We start from the raw sequence: 27383 nt of genomic DNA, 5'->3' as shown, positions 1-27383 counted from the left end.
TGTACAACTTGTGATCTGAACCCAGTTAACAGCATGATAATAGAGAAGCCTCTATAAAAGATGGCTCACTGCAACAATAACCCGAATTTTTTGGTAACAATAATTATGTACCAGTATTGCAGACAATCCGCACTTGGGATGGGCGCCCAGCATCCACTACGGACTACGAGAAATAGAATTATCGGTAAGTAAATTCTTATTTTCTCTGACGTCCTAGTGGATGCTGGGAACTCCGTAAGGACCATGGGGATTATACCAAAGCTCCCAAACGGGCGGGAGAGTGCGGATGACTCTGCAGCACCGAATGAGAGAACTCCAGGTCCTCCTCAGCCAGGGTATCAAATTTGTAGAATTTTACAAACGTATTTGCTCCTGACCAAGTAACTGCTCGGCAAAGTTGTAAAGCCGAGACCCCTCGGGCAGCTGCCCAAGATGAGCCCACCTTCCTTGTGGAGTGGGCATTTTAAGATTTTTGGCTGTGGCAGGCCTGCCACAGAATGTGCAAGCTGAATTGTACTACAAATCCAACGAGCAATCGTCTGCTTAGAAGCAGGAGCACCCAGTTTGTTGGGTGCATACAGGATAAACAGCGAGTCAGATTTTCTGACTCCAGCCGTCCTGGAAACATATATTTACAGGGCCCTGACCACATCAAGCAACTTGGAATCCTCCAAGTCCTTAGTAGCCGCAGGTACCACAATAGGTTGCTTCATGTGAAATGCAGAAACCACCTTAGGTAGAAATTGAGGATAAGTCCTCAATTCTGCCCTGTCAGAATGAAATATTAAATAAGGGCTTTTATATGATAAAGCCGCCAATTCTGACACACGCCTGGCTGAAGCCAGGGCTAACAGCATCGTCACCTTCCATGTGAGATATTTTAAGTCCACAGTGGTGAGTGGTTCAAACCAATGTGACTTTAGGAAACTCAACACAACATTGAGATCCCAAGGTGCCAATGGAGGCACAAAAGGAGGCTGTATATGCAGTACCCCTTTTACAAATGTCTGAACTTCAGGCACCGAAGCCAGTTCCTTTTGGAAGAAAATCGACAGGGCCGAAAATTGAACCTTAATGGACCCTAATTTTAGGCCCATAGACAGTCCTGTTTGCAGGAAATGGAGGAAACGACCCAGTTGAAATTCCTCTGTAGGGGCCTTCTTGGCCTCCCACCACGCAACATATTTTCGCCAAATGCGGTGATAATGTTTTGCGGTTACGTCCTTCCTGGCCTTGACCAGGGTAGGGATGACTTCATCTGGAATGCCTTTTTCCTTCAGGATCCGGCGTTCAACCACCAAGCCGTCAAACGCAGCCGCGGTAAGTCTTGGAACAAACAAGGCCCCTGCTGGAGCAGGTCCTTTCTTAGAGGTAGAGGCCACGGTTCGTCCGTGAGCATCTCTTGAAGTTCCGGATACCAAGTTCTTCTTGGCCAATCCGGAGCCACGAGTATCGTTCTTACTCCCCTTTGCCGTATAATTCTCAGTACTTTTGGTATGAGAGGCAGAGGAGGGAACACATACACTGACTGGAACACCCACGGTGTTACCAGAGCGTCCACAGCTATTGCCTGAGGGTCTCTTGACCTGGCGCAATACCTGTCCAGTTTTTTGTTGAGGCGGGACGCCATCATATCCACCTTTGGTTTTTCCCAACGGTTCACAATCATGTGGAAGACTTCTGGATGAAGTCCCCACTCTCCCGGGTGTAGATCGTGTCTGCTGAGGAAGTCTGCTTCCCAGTTGTCCACTCCCGGAATGAACACTGCTGACAGCGCTATCACATGATCTTCCGCCCAGCGAAGAATCCTTGTAGCTTCTGCCATTGCCCCCCTGCTTCCCGTGCCGCCCTGTCTGTTTACGTGGGCGACTGACGTGATGTTGTCCGATTGGATCAATACCGCCTGACCCTGAAGCAGGGGTTTTGCTTGACTTAGGGCATTGTAAATGGCCCTTAGTTCCAGAATGTTTATATGAAGAGATGTCTCCAGGCTTGACCATAAGCCCTGGAAATTCCTTCCCTGTGTGACTGCTCCCCAGCCTCGCAGGCTGGCATCCGTGGCCACCAGGACCCAGTCCCGAATGCCGAATCTGCGGCCCTCTAGAAGATGAGCACTCTGCAACCACCACAGGAGGGATACCCTTGTCCCCGGTGACAGGGTTATCCGCTGAAGCATCTGAAGATACGACCCCGGACCATTCGTCCAGTAGGTTCCACTGGAAAGTCTTGCGTGGAATCTGCCGAATGGGATTGCTTCGTAGGAAGCCACCATTTTTACCCAGAACCCTTGTGCATTGATGCACTGAGACTTGGTTCGGTTTTAGGAGGTTCCTGACTAGCTCGGATAACTCCCTGGCTTTCTCCTCCGGGAGAAACACCTTCTTTCTGGACTGTGTCCAGGATCATCCCTAGGAACAGAAGACAAGTCGTCGGAACCAGCTGCGATTTTGGAATATTGAGAATCCAATCGTGCTGCCGCAACACTACCTGAGATAGTGCTACACCGACTTCCAAGTGTTCCCTGGATCTTACCCTTATCAGGGAATCGTCCAAGTAAGGGATAACTAAAATTTCCTTCCTTCGAAGGGATATCCTTTCGGCCATTACCTTGGTAAAGACCCGGGGTGCCGTGGACCATCCCTACGGCAGCGTCCGAACTGATAGTGACAGTTCTGTACCATAACCTGAAATACCCTTGGTGAGAAGGGTAAATTTTGACATGAAGGTAAGCATCCTTGATGTCCCGAGACATCATGTAGTCCCCTTCTTCCAGGTTTGCAATCACTGCTCTGAGTGACTCAATTTTGAATTTGAACCTCTGTATGCAAGTGTTCAAAGATTTTAGATTTTAAAATCGGTCTCACCGAGCCGTCTGGCTTCGGTACCACAATAGTGTGGAATAATACCCCGTTCCCTGTTGCAGGAGGGGTATCTTGATTATCACCTGCTGGGAATACAGCTTGTGAATGGTTTCCAAAACTGCCTCCCTGTCAGCGGGAGACGTCGGTAAAACAGACCTTTGGAAACGGCGAGGGGGATACGTCTCGAATTCCAATTTGTACCCCTGAAATATTACCTGAAGGATCCAGGGGTCTACTTGCGAGTGAGCCCACTGCGCACTGAAATTCATTGAGAACGGGACCCCCCCGTGCCTGAACTTGTAAAGCCCTAGCGTCATACTGAGGGCTTGGCAGAGGCGGAAAAGAGTTTCTGTTCCTTGGAACTGGCTGATCTCTGCAGCCATTTTCCTCTCCCTCTGTCACGAGCAGAAAAGAGGAACCCTTTTGTCCGCTTGCCAACCAGGACTGCGCCTGATAATACGGCGTCTTATTTTGAGAGGCGACCTGGGGTACATCCCCTTTTTTGTTAAGGCAATACTTCCAAATGCCGTTTGGAATCCGCATCACCTGACCACTTTACTGGTATAATTGGACAACGCACTTATACTTGATGCCAGTCGGCAAATATTCCGCTGTGCATCATGCATATATAGAAATGCATCTTTTAATTGCTCTATAGGCAATAATATACTGTCCTTATCTAGGATATCAAATTTCCAGTCAGGGAATCCGACCACGCCAACCCAGCACTGCACATCCAGGCTGAGGCGATTGCTGGTCGCAGTATAACACCAGTATGTGTGTAAATACATTTTAGGATACCCTCCTGCTTTCTATCAGCAGGATCCCTAAGGGCGGCCATCTCCAGAGAGGGTAGAGCCCTTGTTCTTACAAGCGTGTGAGCGCCTTATCCCCCCTAGGGGGTGTTTCCCAACGCACCCTAACCTCTGGCGGGAAAAGGTATACTGCCAATAACTTTTTAGAAATTATCAATTGTTATCGGGGGGAAACCCACGCATCATCACACACCTCATTTTATTTCTCAGATTCAGGAAAACTACAGAAAGTTTTTCCTCACCAAACATAATACCCCTTTTTTTTGGTGGTATTTATATTATCAGAAGAGTGTAAACTTTTTCCATTGCCTCAATCATGCAATGTGTGGCCCTATTGGAAATCACGGTTGTCTCTTCACCGTCGACACAGGAGTCAGTATCCGTGTCGGCGTCTGTATCTGAGGTAACGGGCGCTTTAGAGCCCCTGTATGAGACGTCTGGACATGCACAAGCTGAGTAGCCGGCTGTCTCATGTCAACCACTGTCTTTTATACAAAGCTGACACTGTCACGCAATTTCAACAGTACATCCACTCAGGTGTCGACCCCCCAGGGGGTGACAACACTATTACAGACACTCTACTCCGTCTCCTCATCATTTTTCTCCTCATACATGTCGACACAAACGTACCGACACACAGCACACACACAGGGAATGCTCTGATAGAGGACAGGACCACACTAGCCCTTTGGGGAGACAGAGGGAGAGTTTGCCAGCACACACCAGAGCGCTATATATATATACAGGGATAACCTTATATAAGTGTTTTTCCCTTTATAGCTGCTGTATTGTTTGTACTGCGCCTAATTTGTGCCCCCCTCTCTTTTTTAACCCCTTTCTGTAGTGTAGTGACTGCAGGGGAGAGCCAGGGAGCTTCCCTCCAACTGAGCTGTGAGGGAAAATGGCGCCAGTGTGCTGAGGAGATAGGCTCCGCCCCTTTCTCGGCGTCCTTATCATCCGTTTTCTTGTATGTTTTGGCAGGGGTTAAATGCATCCATATAGCCCAGGAGTTATATGTGATGCATTTATTTTAGCCATAAAAGGTTTTCTATCGATTTATTGCGTCTCAGGGCGCTGCCCCCCCAGCGCCCTGCACCCTCAGTGACCGGAGTGTGAAGTGTGCTGAGAGCAATGGCGCACAGCTGCGGTGCTGTGCGCCTACCTTTATCTGAAGACAGGAAAGTCTTCTGCCGCCGATTTTTCCGGACCTCTTCGCTCTTCTGGCTCTGTAAGGGGGCCGGCGGCGCGGCTCCGGTGACCCATCCAGGCTGAACCTGTGATCGTCCCTCTGGAGCTAATGTCCAGTAGCCTAAGAAGCCCAATCCACTCTGCACGCAGGTGAGTTCGCTTCTTCTCCCCTTAGTCCCTCGATGCAGTGAGCCTGTTGCCAGCAGGTCTCACTGAAAATAATAAACCTAAACTAAAACTTTCACAAAGAGCTCAGGAGAGCCCCTAGTGTGCACCCTTCTCGTCGGGCACAGAAAATCTAACTGAGGCTTGGAGGAGGGTCATGGGGGGAGGAGCCAGTGCACACCAGGTGATCCTAAAGCTTTCTTTAGATGTGCCCTGTCTCCTGCGGAGCCGCTATTCCCCATGGTCCTTACGGAGTTCCCAGCATCCACTAGGACGTCAGAGAAAATAACAAAATTCAATATGGTGCAATATATGTGTTTGCACCTCTGCTGATCATACATACAGGAACATTTCTAATACCCCATATATATCCTCATAGATACCCCAACTGGAATGGTAGTTGCCCAATTTAAATTCCTGGATTATTATTTGCTCAGCACTCCTATAATTGTGAATTCATACATCTACTATTATTGTACTGGAGTCAGTTATTTGAAAAGGAACAACCTCATCAATAAACTACTATCTCATATACATTTAGAAGCAGTACAGGGTAGCGACCATAGCGTCGCGACACGTGATTCGTAATAGACTTCTTCAATAGTATAGTCAATATTAGAATGAGACACTGTAGCAAAGCCGTCTCTCTAGCAGAATTATAGGACGCAGTGTGCTATACAAGCGTTTTGCGCTCTCCTTCTCTCTGCCATCTGCTAGTACAGAGCATAATGGAGCATTTCACATGTACCTATTACTAGCACTAGTTACTATTCTTGGGGGTCATTCCGACCCGTTCGCACGCTGGTTTGTTGCAACAGTGTGAACGGGTCGGAACTGCGCATACGCGGTGGCCGCATTGCGCATGCGCATCATTGCCTGGCAACAGTCGTCGCCGGGCAGCGATGCTACCAGCGGAAAAAGTGATTGCAGCGGCGATCGCAAGAAGACTGACAGGCGGGAGGCGTTCCGGGGCGTCAACTGACCATTTTCCAGGCGTGGTGAGGCGAACACAGGCGTGTCCAGGCGTTTGGAGGACGGATGTCTGACGTCAATTACGGGACCTTCGTCGCTGGATCCGTCGCACAGGGTAAAAAAGTCTGACTCTGGTCTTGTTTTGCAGGAAACTTTTTTAGCATAGCAGGGTTGCACAAGCGATCGCAGCTCTGCTATGCTAAAATACACTCCCCCATAGGCAGCGTCAAGTTGATCGCACAAGTAGCAAAAAGTTGCTACGTGCAATCACTGTTTTATTTTGCCCTTATTCTCAGCATTACACCACAGGACGTACACAGTATATACCAGGTATGTCGGTGTGTTCTCTGCGCTCAGTATATAGGCACCATAGTTCTACCTACTTGTGTAGTGATCGCCCGGGCAGCCTCCGGGTAGCAAAGCTGGGGACTGTAAATCTGCGACAAGGGGTGGGGAACCTTTTTTCTACCGAGGGCCATTTGGATATTTATAAAATCCTTCGGGGGCCATACAAGCCTGCCCCCGCGCGCGCAAAAAAATGGGTGTGGCCAGTTAAAATGGGACGTGATACACACATGCCCCCAATAGTGCAGGGCCAGATCCACAATTGCCCCCACAGTGCCAGGTATACAAATGCCCCTCACAGTGCCAGGTATACAGATGCCCCCACAGTGCCAGGTATACAAATGCCCCTCACAGTGCCAGGTATACAAATGCCCCTCACAGTGCTAGGTATACAGGTGACCCCCACAGTGCCAGGTATACAGATGCCCCCCGTCCCGCTTACCGCTCCTTTCGGCGGGGACACGGAGGAGAGCGCGGCTATGTTGGGCGGCGGCGGTTAAGACTTGAAACCAGCCGCCGGTTCGAGAGCCAATCAGAGCTCGCGGACCGACAGCCGCGGCTCCTGATTGGCTGCCGGTCCGCAAGCTCTGATTGGCTCACGAACCTGCGGCTGGTTTCAAGTCCTACAAGCCGCCGCCCGACAATAGCCGCGCTCTCCTCCATGTGGTGACAGCTGAGACACGCTGCCGCCGGACTGTGCGGCGGCGTGTCTCACTGAGAGGAGCGGGTGGGCCGGACCAAACGGCTTCGCGGGCCTTATACTGCCCGCGGGCCGGAGGTTCCCCACCCCTGCGCTAAATGTTTCCTGTGGAACCCTTTCATATTTTACTATAAATGTCTCTTACAGTAAATGGTGTTTTCATGGAGTTACTAATAAAAAATGTCTCTGCTTTTCTCAGCTCTACCTCTCCCTACTATTATACTGTTCTCCTGGGGAAATACCGGCTGTCTATGAGGGACACTCATACAACCGTTGCTGGTGTGGAGAGAATTATTATGCACCCCCTGTATACAGGTACAGGGAGCAGAGGGGACATCGCGCTGGTGAAGCTGGACAGTCCCGTCACCTACACCAACTACATTATGCCAATCTGTCTGCCCTCCGCCACAGTCACCTTCCCTTGTGGCATGGAATGCTGGCTGACCGGATGGGGCAACATCTACCCTAATGGTGAGAAACGTTTTATAATTGTGTAAATGCAATGCTTGATATTAATACAGTAGACTTAGACCCCCTTTACACCAAAATCCAAGATTTGACCCGGAATTTGGAACGTGGGCCCAAATGTATTAAGCCTTAACAAGTGATAAAGTGGAGAGTGATAAACGACCAGCCAATCAGCTCCTATCTGGCATATTTCAAACACAGCCCATGACATGGCAGCTAGGAGCTGATTGGCTGGTACATTATCACTCTCCCATTGCTATAAACGTGGATGACCCAAGTTACCCATTTACACTGCCTTTCAGCATGGGTTCTAACATGTTTTTGGAGCCGTTTACACTGAGGCCCGACCCGGGTCCACCCACCAATAACCCGGGATTCAACTCAGTGTAAACGAGGTATTACTGTAGCTACTAAAATAAAACTCATTACAACAAAAGTTGGCTGAAAATGATAAAATGTTAGTATGACGGAAAAGAGTCAGACGGACAATACAAATTCAGCTATTGGTGTACGACTCTCCGGGCGGGCAGTGTCATATACCCTGACAGGACAATCACTGCATACCATTGGCTGAGGAGAGAGCACCCATCTAAGAAATAACTGACCACTCATCTAACCAGCCGTTCTTACCTCCACCACAACATTACCAGTGTCTCACTGGGCAATGAGGGGCCCAACGGGGAAATGCAGCATTAGGGGCCCACGCTTAAGGGTGTGGCCAGGCTCCAGTGGGGGTGTGGCTAACCGTTGCTCTTTCTGCAGTTCTGTCATTTTCTTGCTCCATAACGATACATTAGGAGATACAATTTGGTGCTACCAATATGCAGATCAAGCTGAAACCAATATATTATAATTCACGGATGATATACAATATAATATACTCACCCTCTATAGGTTGTATAAGCGCCCTGGACATTCATTTACAAACCCAATGTTTATAGTGACCCGAAAATATAATTTGGATCAATAAATATACGAAAATTGAACAATCAAAGATTATATGTTATTAAAAGATGGGGCATTTATTGTAATAAAATAAACAATCAGGCAATTGTGTACACACACACACACACACACACACACACACACACACACACACACACATAGATATAACAAAAGCATGTAAATATAATCTAAAAAATATATAAAAAAGTGATAAGTAAATGATACCAGTATGCAGCAACGCGTTTCGCAGAACCTATATCTGCTTCCTCAAGGTCACAAACAAACATGAAGGAAACACTTTGGAATAAGATGTTCTGTTAATACATTAACACTAAACTGGAAACTGAATGTTGGAGCAGCACTATGTCAGCAGAGCCGGGGAACAGACAGTAAAGGGCCAATACGTTACGATTCTGGAAGAACATGTCCACGTGAATCCTGGTTTTACCACTTATTGTATTCCACAGTGTACCTCCCATTCCCCGAGACCCTCCAGAAGGTGATGACTCCCCTCATAGACCAGGCCAGATGTGACCATCTATACCATCTAGGCACCTCCACCAGCAGTAGTACCACCATTATCCTGGATGACATGATATGTTCTGGCTACAAAGATGGAGGAAAGGACTCCTGCCAGGTAACCACTACACGTCTGTTCACTTTTAGGGCAAAATGTTTATTTTTTATTTTAAATATTTTTATTGTGTTAATAAAAAAAATTAAGTACACAACATGAATAAAAAAATGATCACAAATAAACAGTACAGTACACAGTGTTTGTTGTTAGAATGAGTATTAGGTCACACTAATAACCGCTTAATCGCCTTCTACTCATTTGCAAACAATATTATATTTGCTAACTACACATCTAGAAAATACTCGTGTTTAGACTTAAAATGATGCAGTATGAAACTATGAATGAAACAAGCAGCCAATACACACCGATTATAACATACAGTAAGTTATATTTCTTATTTAGCTTTATTTAGTATTTTAAGCAATGGACATTCACACTGCATTAATGTCAATATGATATTAAAAATATAGAACAACGTCCAATTGTGTAGTACATTTAATGTACCACTGTCTAAACACTATGGGGAAAGCCTCATAGGAGCCATTCCTGATAGACACACTGAGGTACAGTGAGTGCTGCCATCATTAGGGGACTACCGGTACTGCAGAGCCTCTCCTGGAGTGCTGAACATACCCTCACATGAAAACTGGGGGTGTGATTCAAAGATATGGCATTTCCCGCAAGACCACTCAGGAACTTCTCCATGGTAGCCCATTCTATGAATAGCACACAGCAGAAAAACGCCCTGTTTACCTCAAAACAGGGCTTCTCTCTGTGAATAGACCAGTTAGACACAAATGCGCCATCAGTTTCTGTTGGTTCTGAAATAGAACCAAAACTGACGGCTAGTAATTGTACCCCCGAATGTTAGCTGGGTGTGACAAAGGAAGCAACAGTCCCAATAAGGATGGGCAGGGGGGGGGGGGGTTATTGTTCTCAGTACATATAGTAGAGGATGATGGAGGGATAATGAGATGGCTGGAGGGGTGTTCTGGCATTAAGGAAAATACGTTGTCCTTTTATTAGTACATACAGACACTTATGTCTTCCAGGGAGACTCCGGGGGACCTCTGGTGTGTAAAGTGCAGGGAGCCTGGTACCAAGTTGGCATTGTAAGCTGGGGTGTCGGTTGTGCGGTTGTAAATCGCCCCGGTGTGAACACCCTCGTGTCCGCCTATCAGTCATGGATCCAGGGCTATGTGTCAGACTTGATGTTTACCCATCTAGCAAATATCCCCAAGCCAGCAATGGATTGTGACCAGGCCAGCGGGATCGTCACAGGTGAGGAGGCAGACTGACGTTATTAATAATTAACTTCTATTATTTTTTACAAAAGTGTATATTGCAAAAGATATATTACATGGTGATATTATTATTATTATTATTGAATTATATTATTATAATACATGAGTAATGTGATGCAGAGAATGATGGCGGCTTAGCGTGTGCAATGCTGTTAAAAGCAGCTAGCGAGCGAACAACTCGGAATGAGGAAAAAAATCTAAAAAACATTGCGCTATAGAATATGTAAATATAAATGTGTATATAGAAAAGTAAAAATTTTAAATTAAAGTTTGAGAAAAAAAAATGAGGGCCTATATCCTGTGCCTGCTGTATTTGTGCCTCCTTCCCTCGCATGACCATGAGGTGGAGGCAACAGAGCAGGTCCAAGAACCACTTGGCCCATCTAGTCTGCCCACGTACACGCCAGGGTTCATTTTTGTCAGGAGCCAAGCAACCTACCAGTATATTTTTGGATTGTGGAAGGAAACTGAATTACCCAGAGAAAGCCCACACAAGTGCTGGGAGAATATACAAACTCCACACAGGCCACGGTAGGAACTGAACCCATGACCTCAGTGCTGTGAGGCAGTAATAATAACCATTACACCATCCATGCTGAAGGGAGTATGCCAGTCTGCTTAGTCAATGGACACTTTATCATGCCCAGACACTGTCAGGGGCGTAACCAGAACTCTGCGGGCCCCACAGCAACATATTGAAGATGTCCCTGTCCCAATGCTTCTTGAGAGACCTCTCCGCAGTAGTTATTAATTGTATGCCCTATAGTAGTGCCCAAGTTTATTTGATGTACCATAGTAGTACCCTAGTTTACATGATGTCACAGTGTAGAGCTGCCAGTACATATTATGCCACACAGTACCCCCAATTCACATTATGACATGCAGTGTACCCAGTGCATATTATGCCACATTACAGTGCCCGCTGTTAATACAGTCCTACGTTACAGTGCCCTCCAGGTCATATTGTGCCATGTTGCAGTGCCCCCTTACCATTTTACCATCTACTATACACTCCTCTCATATAATGTCACACAATTCAGGCTGGGCAATCGCTCGCACCCAATTGCAGGCAAATCTTGGAAATCAGTATTCAACTTTATAACCTGGGTCCAGGCCACCTCAGTCTCTAGGCCCCATAGCAATAGCACCCCTAGTTATGCCCAGAGATACTGTACAGGATAATACTACTGTATAGCTTCAAGTTCTACAGGACTGTGGCCTTCCCTTGGGTGATGGCATTTTTCTAAATATAACTATAATTTTTGGGTATTGCACATCTGTGCCTGCAATGACCTCACCTCAGGCATCCTGTAGGAGACTAGCAGCACATAGGGGTATTATATATAGGATAATGTAGGAGATTATATATGGGGGGAAAGTGTGTATACTGCATGTGTATTATATATATATATATTCAAGCCTGACGACGGTTGAAATAAAATACCAAACTGTTGCTGCACATGCTCAGTAGTAGCCTTGGCAGTCATATTGGTACAGGGAATGTGCCACTGTACCTGGTAGGTAAGTGGTCCATGCCTCTTTGAGTCTTGCTGATAATCCTAGTTGTTTCAAACCATAGGACTAGAAAGACTGCACAGAGCTGGGAAGAGCGCTCACAGGTAAGCATACTGTAGTTCACTAAGTGGTCATGCAAATGTGGCTGAAGCACAGAGACGTGTATTAAGAACTAGGAGGACCACGTTCACCCACCACGAAGAGACCACACCGTATCTCTTTGAATGTGTGCCTTCGTTATGTTGCGCTAGATCCCAATACTTGTCCCACAGTGCCATCCTAGAATACTGTGTTCAATTCTGGAGGCCATATCTTCAGTAGGATATTAATACATTAGAGACCGTACAAAGAAGGTCAACTAAAATGGTGCATGGGCTACATCACACAACACATACCCAGAAAGACTAAAACATCTCAATATGTATAGTTTGGAGCAGAGAAGGGAAACGGGGGACATGATAGAGACTTTCACATATATCAAGGGTTTTAACAAAGTCCAGGAGGGAAACATTCTCCAAATGAAGAGAAGTAATAGGACACGAGGACATGCACTGAGACTGGAGGGGGGGAGGCAGGGGGAATTTAAGGAAAAATTACTTCACAGAAAGGGTAGTGGAGAAGTGGAATAGCCTCCCATCAGAGGTGGTAGAGGCTAAGACAGTAGAGCAAGCTAAACATGCATGGGATAGACAATAGGATATCCTTACACAGATATAAGGCTCAAATAAGGTTTGAGGTAAAAATATGGTAAAAGGGGCAGACTAGATGGGCCTAGTGGTTCTTATCTGCCGTCACATTCTATGTTTCTATGTCTTTCTGAATACATAACTAAAAAGATGGCGCCACGGGAGATGCATAAGGGGCTGGTGCAGCGCATGGGAGGCACAGTGGTTGGTCCTGGGTATAGGATGTGGAGTGCGCCCTTCTCTGCACACATGGACCCTTGTGTACTGCACACCCTGCATCCATGATAGAGACGTCACTGCATGCATACCAGCAATTATGTACCTGTTTGGAGGTGTACTGATTGCGATGAGAACTTCTAGTAAATCAGGATAATTGCATATTATGAATTATTACAGGGTTGTTGTAATGCCTTTAACTGCTTTCTTCTGCTTTCTTTGTTGCAAACCCTCAGCCACAACACCTCCATTACCAGCGCCAGTGTGCGGCTCCCCAGTCATCTCCGGCCGGATATTTGGGGGCACAGATGCTGTGAATGGGGAGTGGCCCTGGCAGATCATCCTGCTGTACCAGGGGTCACTTATGTGCGGGGGGTCCCTGATTTCTGACCAGTGGGTGCTGACGGCTGCAAGCTGCTTTGGAAGGTGAGTCTCTCATGTTCCATCATGTTCCTAATTTCCCGGCAGAGATTATGCCGCAGATTTTCTCACCATGAAACCTGTTATAACATTAAACAGCAGCCAGCATTGGTGTGTTCAGGACATAAACATATTACATACGTCTACACCGGAACTGTGCACCGCTGTCACTAACCATGGAATTCACACAGTATGGCGGAAACAGCAGGAAGTACAGTTACTATTTTACTGTAATAATATTCATATTATCATACAGCCCAGTAAGAACCTTTGCAATCTGGTGGACCATTATGTAATAGATAGCACCTGTCCTTGTGTATCCTTACTATTTCCCTATAGAGTGTAAACTTGCGAGCAGGGCCCTCCTACCTCTATGACTGTCTGTTATTATCCAGTTTTGTTCTGTTACTGTTGTTCCAGTTGGAAAGCGCAAATGAATATATAATTCAAATGTAATAGTTTATTCCCGGGCAAGTAAAATAACAGTACAGTATATTGCATTATGTTGCAATAAATTTACAACCTGCAAGTTATGTGAAGATTATACACACCTGACGCATCAACACCAATATATGTGTATACTGTAGGTTATAATGCTCACACACCATCACTGGGGCCTCTGTGACGTTAGTAGGTACTGGTATGGCCATAGAGCATTGGTGCAAAATGAGCTGTGTGATACTGGATGTGTCCATTGTCCACCACATAGAGTTTTATTCCTACCTACAGTATAAGGAACATTATTGCAGATTCTTTGTGGCTACTGTCATTTGCTATGGACTCTCCAAATACTCCCACTTTGATCACAGGGTGACAAACTGTGCTATAGTTAGTTATACCACCGGTGCTATGAGAACCGCTCCAGATGATGTCATCCCCCATAGAACGGAGAACGGGGGCCAACAGCATGCTGGTGTTTATGTTCTGTCCCACCACTCTTGCAACCCAAGGCTGATGGAACGTGTTGTTGTTCTAATTTATGTGTCCTCTATTAAAGTACTGGGAAGGTCAGAGACAACCCGGTTGGCTTTCACTGCAATAAGAAATAAACATTACCCCAGTGCTCTCACACCATGGCCAATGCTACCATCAGCTGGCCTAAGCCTAGCCCCAGGACCAGCATTTTGGTGCACCAACAGTAAATAATGCTATTTCTTTAGGCACTCAACTATGCTAGCTCACTACCTGTAGTCAGCATTGCACACTACTTGTGACCCAGGATAGTTGTGCTTACAGTATCAATAATATATTTACAGTGTATATAGCCAGCTATTGATTTATAGATAGGTACAGTACAATGCTACAAGCCTTTGTGATCGAGATGGTATCTGTGACTGTTCGCTCCCTCTGGGACTCTCCCCCAAGGGGCCATTAAGTAGGTAGGCAATTATAATCTTAATCCTAATTTTGCACATATACTGTATGAGAATTTCCATGGGAAAAGCATTGAGTTACTGCTCTGATGAGAGAAGCAGAAGAGTTTGTTGTGTTTTTAGCTAGATACATGCATATTGCTGAGAGAAGGCTGCCCAGAAGCCTGAAAGGTACTAAGCCCTAAAAATGTGTATGTGTTTGGCCTGAGCAGTAATATGGGTGGATCAGATGGGGCCAGTTGCACCCAGAGGGCAAATGCACTATGTGCCGCGCACCGTCCTCACCACGCTAGTAGGGCCTGTGGCGGTACAGTGGTAGGAACATTGGTGAAGATGGTTTCATTTTTACATTTTCCGAGATAAATTATCTCTTCTACTCCTGAACCTCATCATTTCCAGTGTCAGGAGAATATAATGTGTTTCTAGGCATGTGACAGCTCTCTGGGATGACTTTTCTGATCACTCCTAGAGGGAGAATATTAATACAGTATATTGTCTTTGCTTTTCACAGATCTTCCTCTCCATATTATTATACTGTTCTCCTGGGGAAATACCGGCTGTCTGTGGCGGATTCTCATACAACCGTTGCTGGTGTGGAGAGAATTATTACGCACCCCCTGTATACAGGTACAGGGAGCAGAGGGGACATCGCGCTGGTGAAGCTGGACAGTCCCGTCACCTACACCAACTACATTATGCCAATCTGTCTGCCCTCCGCCACAGTCACCTTCCCCTGTGGCATGGAATGCTGGCTGACCGGATGGGGGATAATTTCATTCACGAGTGAGTACCCATTCAGGGCAAAACTTTTCTTCCTTTTATTGTAATGCACCATTCTGAGATCTGAGTGGTGGGGATTCATTTGTTAGATTGTAGATACAGCTTTATGCATCAGGGTTAGCACTGTTACACTGTGGTAAGTATTGCTGCCTCACATCACTGGGATCTTCCGTTTACGACCAGGGTTCTTTCAGTGTGAGGTGTGTACGTTCTCTCCATGTGTTTCTGGGGTTCCTACCACAGTCCAAAAAACATACTGGACTGATTTAAATGAATAAATATTACCACTGTTTGAGCTTGAATCTTATCAAATTTATCAGCCAGGCCTTCAGCAATGGTGACTACTTCAGCGACACAAAGGGGCAGACTAGATGGGCCAAGTGGTTCTTATCTGCCGTCAAATTCTATGTTTCTATGACAACCAGACATCCTCGTCTCCTTCAGCGACGTATCTCACTGTTATTCCCAGTCACCAACAGTAATATGCAAGGAGTAGCAGTAACACAGATTATATTATTGTTATAATTATTATTATTATTATTATTATTATTATCATCAGTAATTATTATTATTATTATTATTATATTATCATTATTTATATAGGTGGTCATTCAGAGTTGTTCGCTAGCTGTTTTCGTTCGCAGCGCAGCGTTTAGGCAAAAAAAGGCACTTCTGCGCATGCGTATGCGGCGCAATGCGCATGCGCGACGTACTTTCACAACAGCCGAAGTAGTTTCACACAAGGTCTAGCGACGCTTTTCAGTCGAACTGCTGACCGCAGAGTGATTGACAGGAAGTGGGTGTTTCTGGGAGGTAACTGACCGTTTTCGAAGAGTGTGTGGAAAAACGCAGGCGTGTCAGATACAAATGCAGGCGTGCCTGGGGAAACGCAGGCGTGGCTGGCCGAACGCAGGGCGTGTTCGTGATGTCAAAACAGGAACTAAACAGTCTGAAGTGATCGCAAGCTAGGAGTAGGTCTGGAGCTGCTCAGAAACTGCACAATCAGTTTTTGTAGCCACTCTGCGATCCTTTCGTTCGCACTTCTGCTAAGCTAAGATACACTCCCAGAGGGCGGCGGCTTAGCGTTTGCACGGCTGCTAAAAGCAGCTAGCGAGCGAACAACTCGGAATGAGGGCCATAGTACCATAAAATTCTACAGCACCATGCATCACAATACATAAAAGGTAGAGGTCCAACAAGCAAAAAATGGAACAATCAAAGGAAAAATAAAGATCTAAGACGCATATAATATATTAAACATATATATATTTTTTTTTACTTAAGACTTAATAGATAAGCTGCAGAAGAAAGATAAAGGGGTAAAAGATCTATTTTCTAAGCCTTGGACGGAGATAAAGTACCAGCTAATCAGCTCCTAACTGTCACTTTTCAAATACACCCTGTAACATGGTAGTTAGGAGCTGATTGGCTGGTACTTTATCTCCATCCAAGGCTTAGTAAATAGACCGTAAAGGGGCAGATTTAACAACAAATTCTAATTATCACTTGTTACTAATCTTAAATGCTGATCCAACCAATCAGCTCCTGCCTGTCATGTGTTTGGAAAAAATTATAGGAGCTGATTGGCTGGAGCACCATTTAAGATTAATGAGTGAAAACTAAAATATCACTCGTTGTTAAATCTGCTCCTAAATTTGCTAACCAACGATTTTCAAACTCGCGGCGTCTCCGGCTGACTTGTCCACTTAATTTAAAGGGACAATAATATTAAATACAGAGCCAGGCATGTTTTTTGTGTAATATTATCGCCCCTTTAAATCCAGCAGCCAAAAGTGCTGATGCGTGTTCCCATATTTTGAAGAGCACTGCTTAATACATTTAGGCCATAGTGTAGAAGAACGTGCAAGAGGCATTAAACAAGGATGTAGATGAGGAGTGGATAAAATATGGGCAAGGACACTGCTTGTGAGTTTTTGGATTAATGGAGAGGGTGAGGGGTGATGATGAGACAACCGGGGAGGACCACACTAAGTGAGAACTTAGATAGAAGTAGGTTGGGCCACCAAGAGTGGAATTAGTTAGGAAACAAGTAGGCTTTAATGAGAAAGTGCCTTTTTAAGGATTGTTCAAATCCTACATGGGTTTAAAGGTGGAGACATGAACAGGGAATGTCATATGTCATTATCAGGGGGTAGCTGAGGAACTGGTCACTAGTAGAAGACAGGCGGTGGGATTGTAAAATGAGATGAGGTTGGAGATATCAAGGAGCCAGGTAAGTAAGGGCATTGTATATGAGGGTCAGGAGTTTGACATGGATTGCTGTAAGTAGGGAATTTGTAGCAAAGCTTGTCAGATAGTGGGCATGGAGGAGAACAAGTGGGAGCAAGGGGTGACTTGGAAAGACCTTGACCATTTGACCATTTCGGCATTGCGTCCAACTCCGAATCAGCCCTAAAGCAACACTAAAGGCTGGATATAAATGGAGGACTACTGTGCATGTAATCCCGCTCCACCTAAAGAGAAGAGTCTATGATAACAGTGTTGGGTACATTCTGCTAGAGAGTATACAAGCAATGAAATAGTAGGCAGTAGCTAGAAGAAATCCACACAAACAAAGTACAAGCGAGGCGGCCCAGGAGGCAATTGCCCTCCTGCCCCCATATGCCAGCCCTCCTCTAAACGATCATTACTATTTATTTATTTATAGCTTCTTTAGTTTTACAGTAATTTTTCCTGTTGTCCTAGACAACACCCAGACCCTCCAGAAAGTCATGACCCCACTCATCGATTCCGCTACATGTGACAGGATGTACCACGTAAACTCTACAGTGAGTGCCAACACCAACATCATCCACGAGGACCAGATCTGCTCCGGTTACAGAGATGGTAAAAAGGACTCCTGCCAGGTAATTCACAACACATCTGTATATCTGCATGTTTTTTTTTATTTTATTTTTTTATTATCATTATCATTGTGTTACTTTTTTTTTTTTACATTTCAGCAATTGTTTCCATTTGCTAAATAAGAAAGAAAATATGTTTTTGTTTTTGTGGAAAACATTTTCATTGACAAATTAGCTGCACAATTACAAATGTTGAATTGGACGCAATACACGTAAAAACAAACAAACAAGCAAAAAAAAAATAGATATAAAGTGCATCCCCTAAAAAGAAACATTTTGCGCAGTATGCCGGGTTGTCTGCCTTACGCTCTGAATCAATCATACGCCTGAAATAATCTGTAGCATATAAACCGGGGTGGCATAAGAGAGGAGGGGGCCTGTGTGGGGGCCCTGAATAGGGTCACCATCCCGTCACCGGGATTCCGACAGCCAAGATGCTGAACGACCATCCACCGGGATGCAGGACAGGTAAGCCGCGGGGGAAAGGTTAGGTTTAGGCTGTGGGGCGAGGGTAAGGGTTAGGCTGAGCCTGGGATTGGGGGTGGTGAGGTTTAGGCTAAGGATAGGGGGGTTTAGGCCCCCCCCAGAGTAGGTTAGGCTGCAGTGGGGGGGGGGGGGGGGGAGGGGTAAATTTAGGCTGCGTGGATGGGGGCTGTTAAGTTTAGGAGCCACCGGTGAGGGTTAGGGTTAGGCTGGTTGGGGTGTGTGTGTGTGTAACGCTTAGGCTGCGTGGAGGAGGGGGGTATTAGATTTAGGCGCCACGGGTGAGGGTTAGGGTTAGGCTGGTTGGAGTGTGTGTGTGTTATGCTTAGGCTGCAGGGAGGGGGGGGGGTTAGGGGCCAGGGGGAGGAGGTAATTATACTTACCTTCCCCTGTCAGAATCCCAATCATTGGGTTGCCGCAGTCGGTATTCTGACCGCCGGCATCCCAAACTACGGCAAATCAATCCCAACCTGCAGATACGATACATTATACTTTACTGCTACAAAAGAGAAACCAGCTGCTGTTACATTGTACTTTGGAGATTGCTACAGTGCAACCTTTATACTGGAACACTTTAATAGTTTTATGTGGTATATTACATGTACATGTTTATATTGAATTTAATAAATGTGTTTATGTAATTATTTGTCTGCATAGCTGATTTGTAACAGGATACAACAGCGTTATGTACTATATGTGACGTTGGCAATTACCTGCTGCAGGTGCGTAGAGTACCTGAGATCCCCAGGCTCATTAGGCGTTTAGTAATTGATGACCAATCACTTTATTACAAATATTGCACATAGCTGACATGTAAAAGCCATGCTGACCTCATAACTTTCTCTCTGTTGTCACCTAGGGAGACGGCGGGGGTCCATTGGTCTGCAAAGTGCGCGGTGCATGGTACCAGGTGGGCATTGTGAGCTGGGGGGAAAGCTGCGCTCTCCCATACCGCCCTGGTGTGTACACACTTACTACAGCCTACCAGACCTGGGTACGAGCCTATATACCTGAGCTGATGTTCACTACTCTGACAGATATTCCTCAGCCAACCAGAGAGTGTGGTAGCGGCAATGCCGGTGTCAGACTACCGTGCCAGGCTTTGGGTATTCTGATCCTTGTCACCATCATCCTAACTCTGTTCTAGCCGCAAACGTCACAACAGACAGTATGTCACATTGTGTAACACAAATCTCATGTCAATTTGTCTTTTGTGTGTGCAAATTTGAAGCATCTTTCATTATTCCATTGACGTAATCAATAAAGATATTAAAATACGCTGATATGGAAGTAACGGAGAAAAAGTCAATTATTTCCAGAGTATTAGATTAAGCTCAACCCACTGCGCTCCCTTTGCGCACTGTCATTATATGGACTCATTCCGAGTATAGGTACTGTAATAGCATTAAGTGCTTGCCGATACAATAACACACATTATATCCACCTCCTATCAATAATATGCCAGAATACAATTATATTATAAACATAGAACATGCTGGTTTCTGTAAGGACATGTGGAATATCCTAATATACAATTGATCAGAAAATAGATGGCAATAAGAGAAGCGGAAACCAATCCATCAATCCTAGAAAGAGTAATAAACCGTCTTCAGCATTCATACCACTCTCCTCCAACACTCAGGCCTTGAATACAGATGTATCACATCATGAGGTGACAATACTGTATACCACTCTCCTCCAACACTCAGGCCTTGAATACAGATGTATCACATCATGAGGTGTCATACTGTATACCACTCTCCTCCAACACTCAGGCCTTGAATACAGATGTATCACATCATGAGGTGTCATACTGTATACCACTCTCCTCCAACACTCACACCTTGTATACAGATGTATCACATCATGAGGTGACATACTGTATACCACTCTCCTCCAACACTCAGGCCTTGAATACAGATGTATAACATCATGAGGTGTCATACTGTATACCACTCTCCTCCAACACTCAGGCCTTGAATACAGATGTATAACATCATGAGGTGTCATACTGTATACCACTCTCCTCCAACACTCAGGCCTTGAATACAGATGTATCACACCGTGAGGTGACATACTGTATACCACTCTCCTCCAACACTTAGGCCTTGAATACAGATGTATCACATCATGAGGTGACATACTGTATACCACTCTCCTCCAACACTCAGGCCTTGAATACAGATGTATCACATCATGAGGTGTCATACTGTATACCACTCTCCTCCAACACTCAGGCCTTGAATACAGATGTATCACATCATGAGGTGTCATACTGTATACCACTCTCCTCCAACACTCAGGCCTTGAATACAGATGTATCACATCATGAGGTGTCATACTGTATACCACTCTCCTCCAACACTCAGGCCTTGAATACAGATGTATCACATCATGAGGTGTCATACTGTATACCACTCTCCTCCAACACTTAGGCCTTGAATACAGATGTATCACATCATGAGGTGGCATACTGTATACCACTCTCCTCCAACACTCAGGCCTTGAATACAGATGTATCACATCACGAGGTGATATACTGTATACCACTCTCCTCCAACACTCAGGCCTTGAATACAGATGTATCACATCATGAGGTGATATACTGTATACCACTCTCCTCCAACACTCAGGCCTTGAATATAGATGTATCACATCATGAGGTGACATACTGTATACCACTCTCCTCCAACACTCAGGCCTTAAATACAGATGTATCACTTCATAAGGTGATATACTGTATACCACTCTCCTCCAACACTCAGGCCTTGAATACAGATGTATCACACCGTGAGGTGACATACTGTATACCACTCTCCTCCAACACGCAGGCCTTGAATACAGATGTATCACATCATGAGGTGTCATACTGTATACCACTCTCCTCCAACTCTCAGGCCTTGAATACAGATGTATCACTTCATGAGGTGATATACTGTATACTCTCCAACACTCAGGCCTTGAATACAGATGTATCACATCATGAGGTGTCATACTGTATACCACTCTCCTCCAACTCTCAGGCCTTGAATACAGATGTATCACATCATGAGGTGTCATACTGTATACCACTCTCCTCCAACTCTCAGGCCTTGAATACAAATGTATCACATCATGAGGTGACATACTGTATGCCACTCTCCTCCAACTCTCAGGCCTTGAATACAGATGTATCACATCATGAGGTGTCATACTGTATACCACTCTCCTCCAACACTCAGGCCTTGAATACAGATGTATCACATCATGAGGTGTCATACTGTATACCACTCTCCTCCAACACTTAGGCCTTGAATACAGATGTATCACATCATGAGGTGTCATACTGTATACCACTCTCCTCCAACACTCAGGCCTTGAATACAGATGTATCACACCGTGAGGTGACATACTGTATACCACTCTCCTCCAACACTCAGGCCTTTAATACAGATGTATCACATCATGAGGTGATATACTGTATACCACTCTCCTCCAACACTCAGGCCTTGAATATAGATGTATCACATCATGAGGTGACATACTGTATACCACTCTCCTCCAACACTCAGGCCTTGAATACAGATGTATCACATCATGAAGTGACATACTGTATACCACTCTCCTCCAACACTTAGGCCTTGAATACAGATGTATCACATCATGAGGTGACATACTGTATACCACTCTCCACCAACACTCACACCTTGAATACAGATGTATCACATCATGAGGTGATATACTGTATACCACTCTCCTCCAACACTCAGGCCTTGAATACAGATGTATCACACCGTGAGGTGACATACTGTATACCACTCTCCTCCAACACTCAGGCCTTGAATACAGATGTATCACATCATGAGGTGATATACTGTATACCACTCTCATCCAACACTCAGGACTTGAATATGATGTATCACATCATGAGGTGACATACTGTATACCACTCTCCAACACTCAGGCCTTGAATACAGATGTATCACATCATGAAGTGACATACTGTATACCACTCTCCTTCAATACTCACACCTTGAAAACAGACAGAGCTGGCCCTAGGCATAGGCAAATTAGGCAAATGCCTAGGGGCACCAGCAGCTTCTGCTGATTAAAATTATATGCGGCATGCCTATATTCTGTGTGTACCATTTTGTATGCAAACAGTATATAGGCATGCTGCATATCATTTTAATCACCAGATGCTGCTTGTACATCCTAGCCACATAACAACGCAAATAAAATGATTTTTCATAAAAAAGGTGCCCGATGTTATCAGAGCTGGCCAGGAGCTGCCAGCTGACTCATGCCAGGCATCTCCTGCTGCATGACGTATTGAGGCAAGATGTATGAGGACACATCTGTATCCAAGCAGAGGCAGAGGTCACAGTGTTAGCGGCAGTGTGAGTGCTGTGTGCATGTGGGTTGTTTGTGCAATAGTGTTTTGGCAAATGTGTATGGGGCATTATGCGTGTCATGTGTATAAATGCATTAATAATGTGCAGCAAATGTGTAAGGGGCACTGTGTGTGTCATTATGTGTATAAGGGCATTAATGGTGTGCGGCATATGGGTAAGGCACATTATGTGTGTCTTTATGTGTATAAGGGCATTAATAATGCGTAGCATATGTGTAAGGGATATTATGTGTATAAGGGCATTAATAAAAGTTGTCATTATGTGTAAGGCGCATTATGTTTATAAGGACATTAATAATGTTTGTCATGTGTAAGGGGCATTACTGTGTGGTATTATGTGTATAAATACATTACTGATTTGCCGCATTATGTGTATAAGGTACTCTACTGTGTGGCGTTATGTTTAGAAAGGGAACTACTGTGTGGTCTTGTTAGGGTCTCCTGCCCTGTGCTGCCACGTCGTCATGGCAGCCGGGAGACAAGTGTTAGTGGAGTAACCTGAGCGCAGCTGATACTCCGGTTCGGGTCTTTTGCTGTGCAGTGGTTATAGGCTCTGTGCACGGCAGGGGATCCGGTGCTGGTTTTTGTGCTCACAGTCTGTGAGGTCTGAGTGGGGCGTGGACAGCACCTGCTTTATAAGGCCTCTTTTCAGGGTAGGCAGATGCTGCTGAATCTTTGTTGGTTAGTCAGTTCATGAAAGTTAGCCGGTGCTGTGTAGCTTTGTATTTGTTTGTTGCTTACTGCAAATAGGCCTGGGGATTTGGTATTAAACTCTGCCAATCCAGACCTAGCAGTAAGACTGGAGTCAGTCGTTTAGCTTGCTGGGGTTCTGTTACTACTCTGTGAACTTAGCAAGTTTGCGGCTGTATTCTAAGACTTGCCTGTCTAATCCTGTCTCACTGTGCTAGGTGTCAGGGGTCAGTTTAGTGGCAGTAAGCTAAAACCTGTGCACTGCAAGTGAGAATTAGGATTGTGGGGACTCTCCTTGTGTCTATCATTCCATCTCTGACCAAGGAGTTTACTGCCACACCCGTTGGTAACCCTTTAGGGTTTTGCTGTTGCCCTTAGCAACAGCATTTCGGGTTCTCTACGTATTAAAACACAACATCTAGCTTTTTCCATCTGAGCAGTTCTAATACAAGGGAGATACCCAGTTCCTTAGCCTCTGGGCTTCTCTGTTCACTTTGTGTGTATTTTGTTACCCTATCACCTTCTGTGTACGTTATGTCATATTCCCCAGTTTGTCTGTGAGTCCATTTGTTTTGCATAACAGTTCAAACACTAGTACATTCCTGCAGACACTGGAGTGCATAACAGTTCTGACACCAGTACTTTCCTGCAGGCACTGGTGTGCATAACATATTCAGCAGCCTAATACTCCTGTTGAAATTTTGTGGGAATATGGAGCATACCCCTCAAAATACATTGCAACAGGTGGTCGATCAGGTGCAGGTCCTGACTCGACAATTTAATGATTTGTCCATTAAAATGCACACCTCCCAGGCTGCTGGCAGAGCTCCCGCAGCAGCAGCACCTGCAGGGGTTAAGGAGCCGAAAGTAAATCTCCCGGATCGTTTTTCTGGAGATCGCTCGCAGTTCTTTTGTTTCAAGGAGAGCTGCAAGCTATACTTCCGGCTTAGGCCTCAGTCTTCTGGGTCGGAGATTCAGCGGGTGGGCATAGTGATTTCCTTGCTACAAGGAGACCCACAGGTCTGGGCATATGGGTTGCAGCCTGACTGTCCGTCGCTTAAAAGTGTTGATGCTTTTTTTACGGCACTGGGCATGTTGTATGATGACCCTGACAAGACGGCCTCAGCCGAGGCTCAGATTTCGATCCTTAAGCAAGGGCGAAGGCCAGTTGAGGTTTACTGTACGGAGTTTCGGAGGTTGGCCCATGATACCCAGTGGAATGACCCAGCCCTGAGACACCAGTACCGAAGAGGTCTTTCTAACCAGATAAAGGACCAACTGGTACAATATCCCTTGCCTGATAGCTTGGATCAGCTCATGCAGTTATCCATCCGGGTGGATAGACGGCTGAGAGAGCGTAGGCTTGAAAGGGAGACTGAGATTTCCTTCCTTCCCAAGGGAACCTCAGACTCTGAGGAATTTTCTGAGGAGCCTATGCAGATTGGGGCTACCCGCCTCTCCTCGCGTGAGAAGACGCGGAGGAGACAGCAGGGGTTGTGTTTGTACTGTGGGAATAAAGGTCATGTGGTAGTATCATGCCCAGAAAAGCAGGAAAACTTCAGGGCCTGAGGGTGATGGGAAATATCCTGTCAGGCCAGAAGTCAGAATTTCCCAAGAAGACTTTTATCATTCCGGTGACCTTGAAGATCCTCGGTCAAACTGTCAAGACTGAGGCCTTTGTGGACAGTGGGGCCGACGGGGTTTTTATGGACCGCCAATTCGCCCTGAAACACTCTGTTCCCTTAGTACCCTTGGCATCGGAAATTGAGATTTGTGGGTTAAACGGGGAACCATTATCCCAAGGTAAAATTACCTCTTGCACTAGCCAGATTTCTTTGTTTATTGGAGCCACACACTCTGAAAAATTGTCCTTTTATGTGACTGTCTGTACTTTTGCCCCATTGGTGTTGGGGTTACCCTGGTTAAGGGCCCACAATCCTCAATTTGACTGGGTCTCTGGGGAGATTCTTAGTTGGGGTACTGATTGTTTCAGGAGTTGCTTGAGCCTTCCAGTCAGGCTCTCGCAGCTAAGTTTGCCAGGATTGCCAGGGTGTTATGCAGATTTTGCGGACGTGTTCTCCAAAAATGTTGCAGAGGTACTACCTCCCCATCGCCCCTATGACTGTGCCATTGATTTGTTGCCAAATGCTAAGCTTCCCAAGAGCAGGTTGTACTCCCTGTCACGTCCTGAGACTCAGGCTATGGCAGAGTACATTCAGGAGAACTTGGCTAAGGGATTTATCAGACCTTCACAGTCTCCAGTTGGGTCGGGGTTCTTCTTCGTGGGTAAAAAGGACGGTTCGTTGCGACCCTGCATCGACTTCAGGGAATTGAACCGTATCACGATTAAAAACTCATACCCACTGCCTCTCATTTCGGTCTTGTTTGACCAGCTTCGTACTGCCACCATTTTTTCTAAGATTGACCTACGCGGTGCGTACAATCTAATCCGAATAAGAGAGGGGGATGAATGGAAGACTGCCTTTAATACCCACTCAGGGCATTATGAATATTTGGTGATGCCTTTTGGGCTCTGTAATGCCCCGGCAGTCTTCCAGGATTTCATGAATGATGTGCTCAGGGAATATTTGGATAGATTCTTAGTTGTATACTTAGATGACATCCTAATCTTCTCCCATTCCCTGGAGGAACATCGGAAGCATGTACGCTTAGTCCTCCAGAAACTCAGAGACCACCGGCTTGGGGCGAAGCTGGAGAAGTGCGAATTTGAAGTTCAGCAAATCGCATTTCTAGGATATATTATCTCCCCAGAAGGTTTCCAAATGGAGGGTTCCAAGATACAGGCAGTCCTGGATTGGGTGCAGCCCACTAGTTTGAAGGCGCTTCAGCGTTTCCTGGGCTTTGCGAATGTTTATAGATGATTTATCGCTGGATTTTCGTCTATAGTGGCGCCCTTGGTGGCACTCACTAAGAAAGGGGCGGATGTTGCTCACTGGTCTTGTGAGGCTAAAGCGGCTTTTGCCCGTCTCAAAAGGGCATTTGTTTCGGCCAAGGTGCTGCGACACCCAGATCCAGAGCGTCCTTTTGTGGTGGAGGTGGATGCCTCTGAGATGGGTATTGGGGCAGTGCTTTCTCAGATGGGAGTGTCTGATAATTGCCTTCATCCCTGTGCTTACTTTTCCCGTAAATTTTCGCCTGCCGAGATGAATTATGACGTGGGTAACCGGGAATTGTTGGCTATTAAGGATGCACTCGAGGAGTGGAGACACTGGCTTGAGGGGGCTAAGTTTGTGGTCTCAATTCTCACTGACCATAAGAATCTGGCATATTTAGAGTCAGCGAAGCGTCTCAATGCCAGGCAGGCACGATGGGCTTTGTTTTTTGCTCGCTTTAATTTTTTGATAACATATCGCCCTGGGTCAAAAAACATCAAGGCTGATGCGCTCTCGCGGAGTTTTGCTCCAATCCAGGAGACCACCGAGGAGCCGTTGCCCATTGTTTCCCCATCATGTATTAAAGTGGGCATTACCCAGGACCTCTTATCATTAGTCCTTAGAGCACAGGAGCAGGCTCCTCCAGACCTTCCGGTAGGTCTTTTGTTTGTGCCTCCTAGGTTAAGACAGCGAGTGTTCCTGGAATTCCATGCCAAGAAGTCGGCAGGT

At 45.8% G+C, this 27383-nt stretch overlaps 1 protein-coding gene across 3 annotated transcripts in view; it reads left to right on the top strand.

The window, feature by feature from the left end:
* Positions 1 to 19971, top strand: part of LOC134945708 (transmembrane protease serine 9-like) — a 206924-nt gene extending 186953 nt beyond the window's left edge. For all 3 annotated transcript variants that reach the window (XM_063935156.1, XM_063935157.1, XM_063935155.1), the window contains 7 exons: positions 7246 to 7517; positions 8927 to 9096; positions 10089 to 10317; positions 12994 to 13183; positions 15062 to 15333; positions 18037 to 18197; positions 19537 to 19971. In XM_063935156.1, coding sequence (XP_063791226.1) covers positions 7246 to 7517; positions 8927 to 9096; positions 10089 to 10317; positions 12994 to 13183; positions 15062 to 15333; positions 18037 to 18197; positions 19537 to 19824 — 1582 coding nt within the window. In that variant the 3' untranslated portion in view covers positions 19825 to 19971. The remainder of the gene's footprint in view (positions 1 to 7245; positions 7518 to 8926; positions 9097 to 10088; positions 10318 to 12993; positions 13184 to 15061; positions 15334 to 18036; positions 18198 to 19536) is intronic.
* The last annotated feature ends 7412 nt before the right edge of the window (positions 19972 to 27383 follow it).

Source organism: Pseudophryne corroboree, chromosome 7 (assembly GCF_028390025.1).
Source record: "Pseudophryne corroboree isolate aPseCor3 chromosome 7, aPseCor3.hap2, whole genome shotgun sequence".
Lineage (NCBI taxonomy): Eukaryota > Metazoa > Chordata > Amphibia > Anura > Myobatrachidae > Pseudophryne > Pseudophryne corroboree.
This window is presented reverse-complemented; position numbering and strand designations above follow the sequence as displayed.